Source organism: Medicago truncatula, chromosome 4, assembly GCF_003473485.1.
Source record: "Medicago truncatula cultivar Jemalong A17 chromosome 4, MtrunA17r5.0-ANR, whole genome shotgun sequence".
Lineage (NCBI taxonomy): Eukaryota > Viridiplantae > Streptophyta > Magnoliopsida > Fabales > Fabaceae > Medicago > Medicago truncatula.
Genome location: NC_053045.1, coordinates 59,379,857 through 59,394,107, shown reverse-complemented (window position 1 = coordinate 59,394,107; position 14,251 = coordinate 59,379,857). Strand labels below are relative to the sequence as shown.

The following is a 14,251-nucleotide window of genomic DNA, read 5'->3' as shown; positions in this document are numbered from 1 at the left end:
TGACTTATTTAGTTGAGAACTAAACCAAAATTTGATTCTTATCATATGGAAGAAGTATAATTATTTCTCTTTTCTATAAGGATGGTGCAGATATGTTTCTCATTACTACTTCTGTCGTTTTCATAACATGTTGTTTGAAAAATAAATCTTTGGATGTATGGTTTATGTAATTACAAGGTTGATCAAATGGTGTTTATGGTGATGATATCTGTTGCATTCATGCTACAAAGTATGGAGCTGAACAATGCATTCAACTTTTAGAAGTTGTTTTCTAATTCATTTATTCAAATTGCATTGTGAATGTATTTTTTTGCTTATAAGACTTGTGCTAATTTGACTCATATTGCATTTACCTATGCTATGATAATTGCAGTCTGTGTGGTCGTTTTTTGTTCTTCTTCTAGAAGCCGTGTTCGCCATGTTCTCAATCGCTCAAGAAACCGCCACCGTCCTTCCTTCCTTCCTTCACTGTAAACCGCCGCCACCGTTCATCAGGTTTGTTACTTCTTAAAATTTTTAAAGTCTGTTTGATATAGCGACCTTCGCATAACTAGCATTCATTTTAATATTGAGTGTCAGTACTGCATATGTTTTAGAATTAATTTTGTATGAGTATCATTTTAGTTAAAAGTTGGTTTATGTTCACTACTGCGTCATCTGAATTAAATGTTTGTGGCACCTCACATTCTTAAGGTTCTGATCTATGAGTGAGTGTTATAACTAGTTTTGAACTAAGTTAATCCTGGCATATGGATATGTGTGGAAGTAATATAGTTTTTCTGTTTTTTATGAGGTAGATTAGAAGAAGATATGCATGATAATTTGGATCAGTATTATGTCATCCATTCATGAGATTATATCTGCCATTTGTTGGTTTTGATTCAGATTTGTTTTTGAGCATTAGAGTCTGTTATTTTATTGTGATTTTAAGTTATAAAAATGATTGGTATTTATCTCAATTTCACCCCTGCAATCCTAAATATTAGTTTGCTAAATATTAGTTTGTTATCCAATTAGGTAGACACTAGCATATTTGCAAATGATTGGTTGGTACAAAGTATTGACTTTACACAAATCATGAAGGAATGCTTTATAATTTCTGATATAGTTTCATGCAATGAAGCATTCAAGCCTCCAATTTCATTTTGATATGCTGTTTTTTTTATTAATAAATATCTAGGAATGCCTCCGAAACAAAAACAAAAGAGCGAGGGCAATAACAGGAAGAGGTATACTACTCACTTTGTGGACGCAGCAACAGAAGCTAGATTAAACCCCATGTACAAGATATGATTAACCGCCAAAGATTATACGAGGAGCTCGGCTTACGCAAGCACAGGCTCAAGCTCCCTCCCACACTGGAGCGCCGGTTTTAAGTCCGAATGTTGAGCCTTATCTCGTATATGAGGAGGATGATGTGGACGATGTGGATGTTGAGGATTGATGTTTTAGGTCCTTTATGATATATTCTCTTTTGGCTTTTATCTATATAATTTCTAGGTCTGGCACAATTTCTACATATTTGATACTTATGGTGTGTAGTATTTAGTACAATTTTAATTTCAATGCTCCTAGACAATATTTTGCATTGTTAACTACTTTTAAATTGTTTTATAAAATTATTTTAATTGCCAATAATTTTTATTATTAAAACAATTTCTAAAAAAAAATAAAATTTAAAAACGTTTATTTTAATTATTAAATTTTAATATTTTAACAAATAAAAAATGTTTTTTAATTTTTATAGTCGTACACAATTTGCCAGGGGTTAACCCCTGGCAAAGTGCCTGACATGTTTCTGAAAAGGACGGGCGTGCCAAGGCATTTTCATTTGCGACGGGCATATTTGCTGGTGATTCTGCTCCTGGCAAACGTGCATTTGCCAAGGCTTTCTGAATTTTGCCAGGGCTTCCGCCCCTGGCAAAATGCAACATTTCTTGTAGTGAAAGTAGCAACATTGTGTTGAAAACAACAATTATTTATTAGAAAATTATACTATATTTTATATAAAATGCACAAGTTTCGATACAAATTTACTATTTTGATCTTCTTAATATGTCCAAGTTTACACATGAAAGAAAAATGCTAAAAAAAAAAGAAGAGTAAATTACACTCCTCTCCTCTCTTATGTTAAAATATACACTCCACTTCCTTGAAAAGTAAAATAAACTATGAGAAATGCTAAGGACAAACTCTCAAACACACTCTTTCAACACACTCCAATAACATGTTGACACATCATCCCCATCCTTTGTTTAATTAACCGACAACCTAATATGAAATTGAAATGTATTAAAAATTGGGGTGAGGTGGCTTCCTATTATTGGAGTGTGTTGAAAGAGTGTGTTTGAGAGTTTGTCCTTAGCATTTCTCATAAACTATTCCCCTCTTCTATAAGATGCTTGAATTACAACCTCATCCCTTAATATTTTGTTTTTTAATAAACCTCCTCACTTAATAATTAAATATGCACTACATTTTAATCTAGTTTAACATAAATGAATACTTTAATTTTGAACCAACATTTAAGAAAAATAAATTTATTTCATAATAATTTAAATGTCAATGATAATTAAATTTAAATATTTTCTATTAATCTTATAATTTAGAGTATAAAATTAACTTTTAAATAATCATACTTTATTGTCTTTAGTAATTTTTTATATATTTTAATTTTATTTTGGGTTGTTTCATATTTTACAATAGGGTTTAAAATGATATATTAATAAAATCATGAATAAAAAATTGCGAAAAATATGTATTCAAATTTTAAGTATATTAAAATAGACTTGGAGTATTATTTTTTTCAAAGTGTGTTAAATTATTATAAATAAAAAAATTATTGAGGGAATAAAGTGTAGATTTTAACATAAGAGGGGAGGGGAATGTATTTTTTTTTAGGCAAAAGAGAAATATAATAACATAAAAGAAAAAAGGTACAGAGTTGGGGGGGGGGCATTAGACCTGACCCAGAAATAACCCAATTGGGAATACATCGTGATAAAACAGAAACGACCCTAATCAATCCTAACAAACGAACTATCATCACGGGCGCAACCCAGCGAAACTGTGTACGCTCGAAACCAAGTTACAAAAAAGATGACAAGAGGGCGTCAATAGGATAAAAAAGGGTTTTTAGATTGGTGTATGGATCGACTGCCAACACAGTAACAAATCCACGTTCCAGCAACCCCCTGAACAAAGCAGCAGGTATAAAGCTTTTTCGAGCAACACTCTGAGAACAGTCACAAGGACTGCAACAGACAAGACGACACCGGAGTTAAGGTGGACCTAATGCATCGAGACCTGCAGATCTCAATAGACCTGGAAATATTAGAGAATCAAGCAAGAAACACAAACTCCACCGGTTTCTCAAAATCGCTTTTGAACCCATACGAGTCCAAAGTGTTGACATACAAACAACCCTAATGGGTTTCAAACCAAGGCCAAATCTGCAACCACCGGTTCCTTCATTTATACTCCCTCTGGTCACATTTATAAGCAACTTTTGTTTTTTCAGATTCATTAATTAACTTATATATCAAGACTATATATAGTTTAGATACATCAGTTATTTAATGAATCTAAAAAGTTGAAAGTTGCTTATAAATGTGACCGGAGGGAGTATATATTTTTAATGGAGAAGGCTAACCATTGCTCTTGGAACATTGGATAAGGAGATAAAAATAGAAATATAGTATTGAAAAATGGTGAAAAGTGATAAATTTAACTTTTTAAAAGTCAAAATGTTGTTGAAATCAATACAAACATGCTACTTTTGACTTCCTTAATCATTGCCCTATAATACTATTTTTTTGGGAGGGGTGGAGTAATATTTTTTATTTACATTAGATTTTTTTTTTTTTTTTGGTTTATATTCAAAATAAAAATAAAAAAGTATTTGAGAGAAATAAATGCATTTCAAGTTAACAACATGAAATAAGAATATCGACAAAAGAGAAGTCTACAACATTAATTTAGTCAAAATAAAAAGTTTACAACATTAAGTATGACTTGAATGAATGTTTTTGCTATATATTCAAAGGCACTCACTCTTGGTTGGTTCAGTGGAGTCATTTAAGACAATGGAGGATGAGGTGGTGATGTTGGGTTTTCATCTCAGCATGTTTGATATACGAGTTAGGATTGCATTGGCAGAGAAAGGGGTCAAGTATGAGTACAGGGAAGAGGATCTTGTCAACATCAAGAGTGCACTGCTCCTGGTAATGAATCCAGTTCACAAAAAAGTTCCAGTCCTTATTCATAATGGGAAGCCCATTTGTGAATCCTTGATTATTGTTGAATACATTGATGAGGTCTGGAAAGATCAAACTCCATTGCTGCCCACCGATCCACATCAGAGAGCTCAAGCTAGATTTTGGGCTGATTTTGTTGATAATAAGGTTAATTAGTTTAATTTTTTTAACTAAATTTTATTTTATCCATAAGATATTAATAGTTTTTTGATAGGCTACGACATTAATGTATGTGTGAGGGTATTATAGAAAATGTGGTCGCGTTTAAGGTGATGTGAAATTGATGTTGTCTCAATTGCAACCACGTGACAATTGGATTACGTGCACCGTGACTTTACGCAATCAAACACATGCATCTCGAACTTTCGATCAAAATTAGATGGTTTAAATATTAAATAAATTTTCAATTTTTTTTATAACGACTTAAGTTTTTATATTTTTAAATAGTTAAGAGTTGAAATACTAATCATTCGATTTTAGATGGTCAAAATGTGTATAGCTTGAATTCAATCACACATACATTTTTTTATATCTACTTGTGTGTGCCAAATTAGAAGGATTTTTTTCTCTCTCCAAATAACAAGGATTATGTTGACATCAATGTTATTGTTAAATATACAGGTGCATGAAGTTGCAAAGAAGATATGGACTGGAAAGGTGGGTGAACATGAGAAAGAAAAGGAGGAGTTAATAAAAAATTTGAAGACATTGGAAGAGGTTCTTGGTGACAAGCCATATTTAGCGGGAGACACATTTGGTTTTCCTGATATTGCTTTAATTCCATTTTATAGATGGTTTTCTACTTATGAGACAGTAGGGAAAATGAAGTTAGACTGCCCAAAACTTGGGTAGCACTTGGGTGACTTAGAGTTGGGTGACATTGGTGACATTGACCAATCATAATGTCACAATGCTTGTGAAAGAGAGAGAAACACAAGCATTGTGGCATTGTGATTGGCCAATGTCACCAATGTCACCCAACTCTATGTCACCCAAGTATTTTCTCCAAAACTTATTGCATGGGGAAAGAGATGTTTAGAGAGAGAAAGCGTCTCAAAATTCATCTCTGATGAAAAGGAGATTTATGAATTTGTTCAGATGTATAGGAAAAAAATTGGAGTTGATTGAGATACAATGTTAGTTAGAGTTGTGGAGTTTGTGACATTGTGTTCAGCCAAATAAATTGTTATTGTGAGTTGAGCTTGTCTATTAAGATTTGTTTTGCTAGTTCAAACAAAATATTTATTTTTATGTTCAAAAGAAAATATACAAACGGTGGAAAGCGATTTCGATTGACAATAGTACGATTGTGATTCCAAGCTTTTGAAACCAATCAAAAAAATATGTGATTGCGGTTAATTGAAATTCTTCAAGTTGCGATTGTGTTAAGAATATAAACGTGTTGCTTCTATCACTTCTGTGTTGCTTTAAGTGCTTCTTCTTCCTACTTCCCAACATGCTATTTGCGGTTGCGACGGGTTCTATTGAAAAGAAATTGAATTAACAAACACAGCTAGTTTTGCTATTGGTCACTCACTTCATTACCGTAAGTCACCGCTTACATGAAAGCCATTTGCGATTAAAAGTAAACACAGTTTCTGCGTTTTGCTTCTTGACATGCGCCTCCCTTACATGAAATCGTTTTGCTATTAAAAGTAAGCACCGCTTCTGCGATTTGCTATACAACTGCTTCTGTGATTTGCGATATCAATCAAATTAACCATCTGCTCTTCTGTAATGTGCGATTAACAAAAGTAAATACTGGTTTTCTGCAATTGGGTCCAATTGTTGAAGGTTTTCTCTCCTTTGTTGTGAGAGCTTTTGTGTTTCTCTTCTTGTAAGAGTTTGTGGTGCTGGTACAACGACATAAGTGAGTTTGGAAGACTTATCATTAAGTGATGATGAAGGACTAAGTTTTGACATTGAGGAGGAAGAGAGTTCTAAACATGATCCTCGTCCATGCTTAGACGGCCGTTTTCTTGTCAATCGTCCTATTCAACTTAAGGAGATGAATATACGGATGTCTGAGGTGTGGCGATCGGTGGGTGAAAGGGTGGCGGTGAAGGAAGCGCAACCAGGACTATTCTTGTTCCAATTCTTTCACAAACTAGATATGGAGGAGGTACTGAAAGGCGGTCCGTGGACATATGACAATCATTCTTTGGTTTTGGAAAAGTTGCGAATAGGGGTGTCGTTGAAGGATATACAGTTGAACTACATGAATCTTTGGGTTAGGGTTTACAATTTGTCAACTGGTATGATGAAGGAGAAAGTCGGAATGGGGCTAGGAAACTATATTGGAGAGTTTTTTTGGAGTATGATGGAAATAACAATTCTAGCTTCTGGCGTGAGTACATGAGGTTGAAGGTGAGGTTTGATATCAGACAACCACTGAAGATAGGGAAGAAGATCAAGGCGAATGAGGGAGAATGGTGTGTGGTGAATTTCAAGTATGAGAAGTTAGGAACCTTTTGTTTTGTGTGTGGGGTGCTAGGACATAGTGAGAATAAGTGTGAGGTTAGGTACTCTCAGCCAGATGTTACGATTCCAAAACGGTGGTCAAACAATATTAGGGCAGATCCATGGAAACCAGGGGGAGGGCGTCATCACAATGGTTGCGGGAAGATGGGGGTTCTAAGGCTGATGTGGTAAAGGAGGGAGGGAGGAGAGCCGAAACAGATGGACAGTCTGAGTCCAGTAGGCAGCAGGCATCTCCGACTTCTGTGGAGAGAGTGACCACATGTCAGGTTCTGGCGGGTAAGCAAACTGGTTCTACGCTTATGTCAGGTGGGGCCAACATTGGTGTGAAGGAGTTAAGGCATGCAAATGCTCCTTTATTGACTTTTACTAAAGATATAAGCTCGGGTACATCATGTTCGGTCATTTCCTCAACTATTGATAACCAAAATCAGGTGCACATTACTAGTGAGAATGAAAATAATGCAGACATGGAATATCAGTTTCAGAGAAAACATATGCGAGAGGACAACCAACCGGTCGAGGATTCCACAAATCAGACAAACCAACATTTTTTATCGGCACGTCCTTGCAGCCAGGACTGTCGGGACCAATGATTATTGAGTTGGAACTGTCGGGGATTGGGCAGCCCGAGTGCAGTTCCAAATCTACGAAACCTGGCCCGGGGACACAAACCAGACATTCTTTTCCTCTCTGAAACGTTGGCTAATACACGAAGCATGAAAAATATATGTGTCATGTTGGGATATAACTCATGCTTAGCAGTTGATGTGGAAGGCATGAGTGGTGGCTGGCAGTGTTTTGGAAAGATGTTTCTAATTGTCGTGTGTTAAATTACTCTCGAAATTTCATTAATATGATTGTGGAGGATAAAGAAGCTGGTGATTGGAGATTAACTTGTTATTATGGCTTTCTTGAACGTGTTCGTCGTTGTGATGCTTGAGATTTACTTCGGGAGTTGCGGGATATGTCATCTCTTCCGTGGTGGATCATTGGGGACTTTAATGACTTGTTGTCTCAACAAGACAAGTCTGGTATTCATCCTCATCCTAATTGGTTGTGTATGGGTTTCCGTGAAGCGGTTGATGATTGTGCCTTATCCGATATTAAATTGCACCGTCACCCATTTACGTGGATCAAGAGTTCGGGTACTAATCAAGTACTAGAAGAAAGATTGGATATGGTTATGGGAAACTCAGAATGGCTACAACGTTTTCCAAAAGTCAAACTTACAAACTTGCTTACTTCCCACTCTGATCACACTTCAATACTTCTTGATATTGTCCCTACGGTTCGTCATAGGTATAATTATTCTTTTAAATTTGAAAACAGTTGGCTCTTAGAGGACGATATTGAGGAGGTGGTGGTGGATGGCTGGGGTGGGACTATAAGGTTGGAACTCAGTGATAGAGTTGTGAATTGTTCTATAAAGTTGCAAAGCTGGGGTAGGAGGAAGAGAGTTCGGTTTAAAGAAGAAATTAACCAATGTGTTTGTATTTTAGAGGATCTAGACGGCTACGTCGCAAGAGGATATGTGTAACGTGGCTCAATGTTATTTTGAGCAATTATTTTCTGCGAATGCAGGAGTTCATAAACCGGTGTTGGATTTGATGAGCCAGTGTGTTTCAATGGATGACAATATAATGCTTACAACACCACCTATTACTAAGGAAGAATTGCGTCAGACCCTTTTTCAGATGCAATCGGACAAGTCCTCAGGTCCAGATGGTTTTAACCCGGCATTTTATCAGAGATTATAGCATGTGTGTGGTGATGATATTTTTCAGGCAGTGGTTTCTTGGTTGGATTGTGGTTATAGAAACAAATATCTCTTTGTAATGTTTTATAAAGAAACAAATATTTGTTTGATCCCGAAGTGCGACGACCCGGATTATATAAAGGATCTAAGACCTATATCTCTTTGTAATGTGTTATATAAGATGGTGTCAAAGTTGCTCGTTAATCGACTGAATCGATGTTTGGATAAATGCGTGTCAGAGGAACAGTCAGCGTTTATCGAGGGCCGTTCTATATTGGACAACATGTTAATAGCTACTGAGATAACTCACTCAATGAAGAGGAAGACAAAGGGATGGAGAGGGGAATTGACTCTCAAGATTGATATTAGCAAGGCTTATGATAGAGTGGATTGGGGGTTTCTTCGTGATGTGCTTATGTGAATGGGGTTCGAAGAGAAATGGATCCAGTGGATGATGATGTGTGTTAGTTTTGTTACTTATGTACTTTGACAGGGTGGGGCCTATTGTACCCGGTCGAGGGTTGCGCCAAGGTGACCCGTTATCACCATATTTATTCATATTGGTGGCCGAGAGCCTCTCGACTCTAATACATAAGGCAGTTAACAGAGGTGATATTCACGGGGTACAAGTATGTTGCGGTGCACCAGTGGTGTCCCATCTGTTGTTTGCAGACGATTGTTTCTTGTTTTGCAGGGCCAATGTGGTGGAAGCACAACATTTACTCGCTATTCTTAGAACTTACGAGACAACGTCTAGACAAGAAATTAACTTATCAAAGTCTGAAGTGTTTTTCAGTCGCAATATGAGTGGGGCGGCGCAGGAGGATTTGTCACGCATTATTGGTGTCCGACATGTGATGGGTACCGGAAAGTATTTGGGTTTACCTTCGATGATTGGTAGAGATAAGCGGTCCATGTTTTTCAGTCACAATATGAGTGGGGCGGCGCAGGAGGATTTGTCACGCATTATTGGTGTCCGACATGTGATGGGTACCGGAAAGTATTTGGGTTTACCTTCGATGATTGGTAGAGATAAGCGGTCCATTTTTTCTTTTATCAAGGATCGTATCTGGAAACGAATAAATGCATGGAGGGGACAGGTATTATCGAAGGCGGGTAAGGAAGTTATGATCAAATTTGTGTTACAATCTATTCCTTCTTACATAATGAGTATTTATCTTCTGCCGAATTCAATTCTAGATGATATTGAGAAGATGATTAATGCATTTTGGTGGGGAGGAAGGAGTAACAACCGAGGGATTAAATGGATGGCATGGGAATGCATGGCATGCCCCAAAGAATTTGGTGGAATGGGGTTTCGGAATTTCAAAGCTTTTAATCTCGCTATGGTAGCTAAGCAAGGATTGAGCTTTCTGTCTAAACCTGAATCTCTGGTTGCTAGAGTCTTTAAATCGAGGTACTTTCCCCATTCTTCTTTTTTGGGTGCTAAACTCGAATATAACCCGAGCTTTGCTTGGAGGAGTATTTGGAATTCGCGTAAGTTACTTTTATATGGATGTAGATGGACAATTGGAAATGGGCAGATCGGCGTGATGAATGATCCATGGGTTCGAGGTACTCATGGAAACTGGATTCAATCCCCACAAAGCGAAGGTGTCCATAGTTTGCATGTGTTTGATTTGATAGTTGACGAGGAACGAGTTTGAGATATTGATAAGCTTGAATCTTTGTTTCCAGATGATATGGTGCAAGCTATTCTCGACAGGCCACTATTTGCGGAAGTTCATAATGATAGAATAGCGTGGATGATGGAACGTAGTGGGAGGTATACTGTTAAGACTGATTATAAACTGGCTATGATGGAGTTGTTACATACCGATCAGTTTCATGTTGAAGGAGAATGTCATAGAATCTGGAAGGTGAACTCCCCTCATAAAGCACATAATTTGTTATGGAGGATCTGCAGGGGGTGTGTTCTGATGCGTCTCCGACTACAATCACGACATGTACTATGTGAGGTGCTATGCCCTTGGTGTGATACAACTGTTGAGGATGATTGGCATGCTTTTGTGGGTTGTACGGTGGTGCGTGAGAGTTGGTATTGGGCAGGGCTTTCGACTGTGCTGCAATCACGAGTTGGCACTGCAAGTAGTTTGGCAGATTTTGTTTTTGACATATGTTGTTCGAAAATCGAGACACTGTTGGTCGGGTGGCTTTACTTCTTTGGCAAATTTGGGCTGCACGTAAAGATGTCATTTGGAATGACGCTCATCACACTTCAACAAGCATTGGGAGGACAACACTAGATGCATGGCAGCAATGGCAGGAGGTTCATAAACAACCCTCATCATCGATTGCGCAACACGGGCAGAATAGAGTGCAAGCTAACAACTCAGTTTGGGAGAAACCGCGTGAGACGTGGTTGAACTGCAATGTGGATGCCGCGTTTCATGACCGTCAACATATTACATCTTTCGTATGTTGTGTTAGAGACTCTCGTGGGCAATTCATTCGGGCTCAAACGAAATGGCAACGAGCAAATATGACAGTTTTGGAGGGGGGAGGCAGTTGCCTTACTCGATGTCATTCACTTTGCTGTTGGGATCAGTTCGGACCAGGTTGTCTTCGAGTCCGACTCAGCTACTCTAGTGCAAGCGCTATCGTCTTCGGGCCATGGTGATTCAGAATTTTATGTTATTGTTTCTAGTATTATTTTTCAGTTATCTTTACATTCCAACTTCGAGGTGAAGTTTGTTAGGAGACAAGCGAACATGGTTGCTCATAGCTTAGCTAGGGCGGCCTATTTTTGGGCTAGTCACCGTATTTTTTATTATTATCCTTTTTGTATTGAAAACTGGTTGATTAATGATAATAGTTAACTTTGCTTTGGTAAAAAAAAATATATATACAAAATTATTTGGCTATCTAAGAAATACGGACAAAAAAAATACAAAAAGAATAGTATCAATTTGATAAAAATATAAATCTTTAATTTATTTTGGTTGACGGACTTTGTTTCAAAAATAAAATAATTTGGTTATCAGAAAATGAATACCCAACGGCAAAAAAGAGATCTGGAGAGACAAACCTTGAACACATGTTTGGTGGTGACCCACTACTTCAATAAAATTGCGTGAGAAAATGTACTGTGTTAGAATTTGTACTATGGATTAACTCTATTTAAAAAACTAGTTAAGGACATGTTTGAAATCAAGTTGGGTTTGACGACATGTTTGCTTGTTCAAAAAAAATAAAAATTGGGTTTGACGAAATTACTGTAGCACTGTAATTCTATCAAACTCACCGTGAATTTGTTTATGAATTTGGAGGGCAGGGAAGGATGGACTTTCAAAAAGAAAGGTGCAAGTGGAAAGAATATAGAGTTTTGGGAAGGGAGAATTTTGGAGGGTTTTATTTTCTTCATAATATAAAATCTTCGTAATTTGGAGGAACTCAAAAATTGCATTGGATGAAGATTTTGGAGGATTTATACAAATTCTTCAAATTCAATTTATGTTATTTTAAAATTTCTGAAAATAGGCTCCTGTGTAAAAAAGACAGGGTAATGTTGCGTAGTGCGTACAATACACAAAAAATGGTGGGATTCCCGGACCCTTCGTATGCGTATGCAGGAGTTTTAATGCACCGGATTACCCATTTTTTACAATATTCTTAAAATTAAAAAAATATATTTATTATAAGTATTGATTTATTATTCTCTTAAAAAAAATACTCTTTTGAAATCAATGTTAAATGGCACATCCATGACAAAAAAAAAGTAGTTAGAAGGAATAGCAACAGTAATAAAGCATAGAAAGTTACCTTCTTGTCAACATAGTCAGCTCAGCATCTGACCTGAGGTCTCTCAAGGACCAGAAGGCAACAAGTGATAGATTCATTTTGAATGGGAACCCGGAATTTTGCAAGTGAACAAGGTTCATTCGAAGGAGAAGAGGGCTCTTGTTGGTCAAGCCCTCCTCTCTGTACTTGTAACTGATACCATTTTCTTTTTGAGCAAGAGAATTCAGACCCTCATCCCAAACGTGTGTGAAAAGTAATCCAGTAAAACCAACTCATCCACACCATTGCTTAGTTTTCTAAAGAACGCTGGTCAGACAAGAGCAAGAGGCTCACAGAAAGCAAAAGCTGCTGGGACAACGAAATGATTTACAAACAGTTTACTCTTGTTGTCAATTAATAGAGAAAATTTGAAATATCAGAGTTGAAAAATGATACGGAATGTCAAGGAAAGCAGGAAAGTTCCAGTCATAGATTAGGAAAAAGTGAAACACAGTTCATATCGAAAAGAAAAGTAACTTAAGAAGAGAGAGAGAAAAGAACAGTGAGCTAAGCACACCAGTCCGCCAGGGATTTTGGATGTCTGTACCCACTGGGGGCTGAACATCTCATAAGGTGTCTTGCAAGGTAAGCTGAGCCCCACTAAGCTATACGGTTAACGGTATCAAGCTATGAAATTGGGAAAACAAGAAAAAGGATCCATAACAATAATTTGCGATTGAGAGACAGCGAGCTTGAAGATCCCGACCAACTGCATGTCCCTTTCCGCAACTCAACCTCCACTGTTTCGATAACAATAATATTACACTACAGCATAACTTACTGTATCTATTGCAGATAGGTGAGAGAGTCTGATCATCAGACAAAAGAATGACTATATAATTACGGAGATTTCTAAGTATATTTTGTCCAGGCTTCCATTTTGCCAACATGGAACAAAATTTGTTGGGTTTAACTGAGACGCAGAACAGAGTTATAAGAGATTTTTAATCACTAACAAGCAAGAAACAATATTTAGAGCAAGCAATATTTGACACCACTGATGTTAAGCATATACACCCTTGCTCCTACTTATTTGGATTATCTTTGATATGGGACCATTGATAAAAAAATGTGTTTATTAGGAGGAATATGAAGGGAAGCAGGGTACAATATTCAGTTGTATCATCTGAAACAAATAACAGCCCAGTTCTACAAGTAGGGTAGTCATAGTCACATGCAGTTATGACAGTTATGATAGGGATGGAATATAAAAAGGGAACAGAGGGAGGAAAGAGGGAAGGAAGTTGACAGTAGTGTATACGAGAGTATTCAAGGACTCCTGAATTTTCCCTAAAGATTGTATACAATTCCTCATTCTTCCATTCTCCGACTCATGTTGTAAAGGATAAAGATTTGTTCTTGGTTCTTGCATACCAGTTGATACTTGATTGTATCAATCTTATTATACCAAGAATCCCTTTCTTTTCTAAAAACTATTTCTAAAAAGGCCATTGAAGAAGTAGCCAAGATAAAATGAACCTCAGAGAAAAGCCATCAACTATGATTTGTTAACTGTTTAGGTTATCCCACATCAGACTACTAAATCGCCTATTGATATGGATAGATCTTTTTTGAACAAATATGGATAGATCTTACTACGGTGAGAACCATGCTTTGCTTCTTTAAACTGATTCTAAGCAAGCCGGTGGAAAACGTAACAGCTAAGACGTATACCAAACCTCATATTAAAAAGCCATCAACTAAGATTTGTTCCTCATTTAGGTGTTTTCCTACCTCATAGGATAACCCTTGTACTCAATATCAAATCGGAAGAACAGCATACTGGAATAATTTATTTTCAGATTTCAGAATACAAATCCTAAAGGAGAATTATCAAAATTTACTGAAAACATCATACCAATGCATATATCCCAAACTAAAAATGTAACAGATAGTGATGGGAAAAAGACCTACAACCTGTAACTTCTGCAATAACAATTTTATGTAGTAGATTTAT

General features: G+C 36.8%; 1 protein-coding gene across 1 annotated transcript; it reads left to right on the top strand.

Annotated features, from left to right (window-relative positions):
* The first annotated feature begins 4,005 nt into the window (after positions 1–4,005).
* On the top strand, positions 4,006–5,485 carry LOC11443729 (glutathione S-transferase U25). Its single transcript, XM_039833681.1, has 3 exons — positions 4,006–4,403; positions 4,878–5,077; positions 5,240–5,485. Exons 1-3 carry the CDS (start codon positions 4,023–4,025, stop codon positions 5,382–5,384), a joined length of 726 nt encoding a protein of 241 aa, XP_039689615.1. The 5' UTR covers positions 4,006–4,022; the 3' UTR covers positions 5,385–5,485.
* Positions 5,486–14,251: the final 8,766 nt, after the last annotated feature.

Bases quoted from the DNA above. Each gene is read 5' to 3' on its own strand.
- LOC11443729 (XM_039833681.1), top strand. From the start codon at position 4,023: ATGTTTTTGCTATATATTCAAAGGCACTCACTCTTGGTTGGTTCAGTG. The intron at 4,404-4,877 runs GTTAATTAGTTT...TTAAATATACAG, and splicing joins CTGATTTTGTTGATAATAAG to GTGCATGAAGTTGCAAAGAA. The intron at 5,078-5,239 runs AATGAAGTTAGA...TGTCACCCAACT, and splicing joins ACTTATGAGACAGTAGGGAA to CTATGTCACCCAAGTATTTT.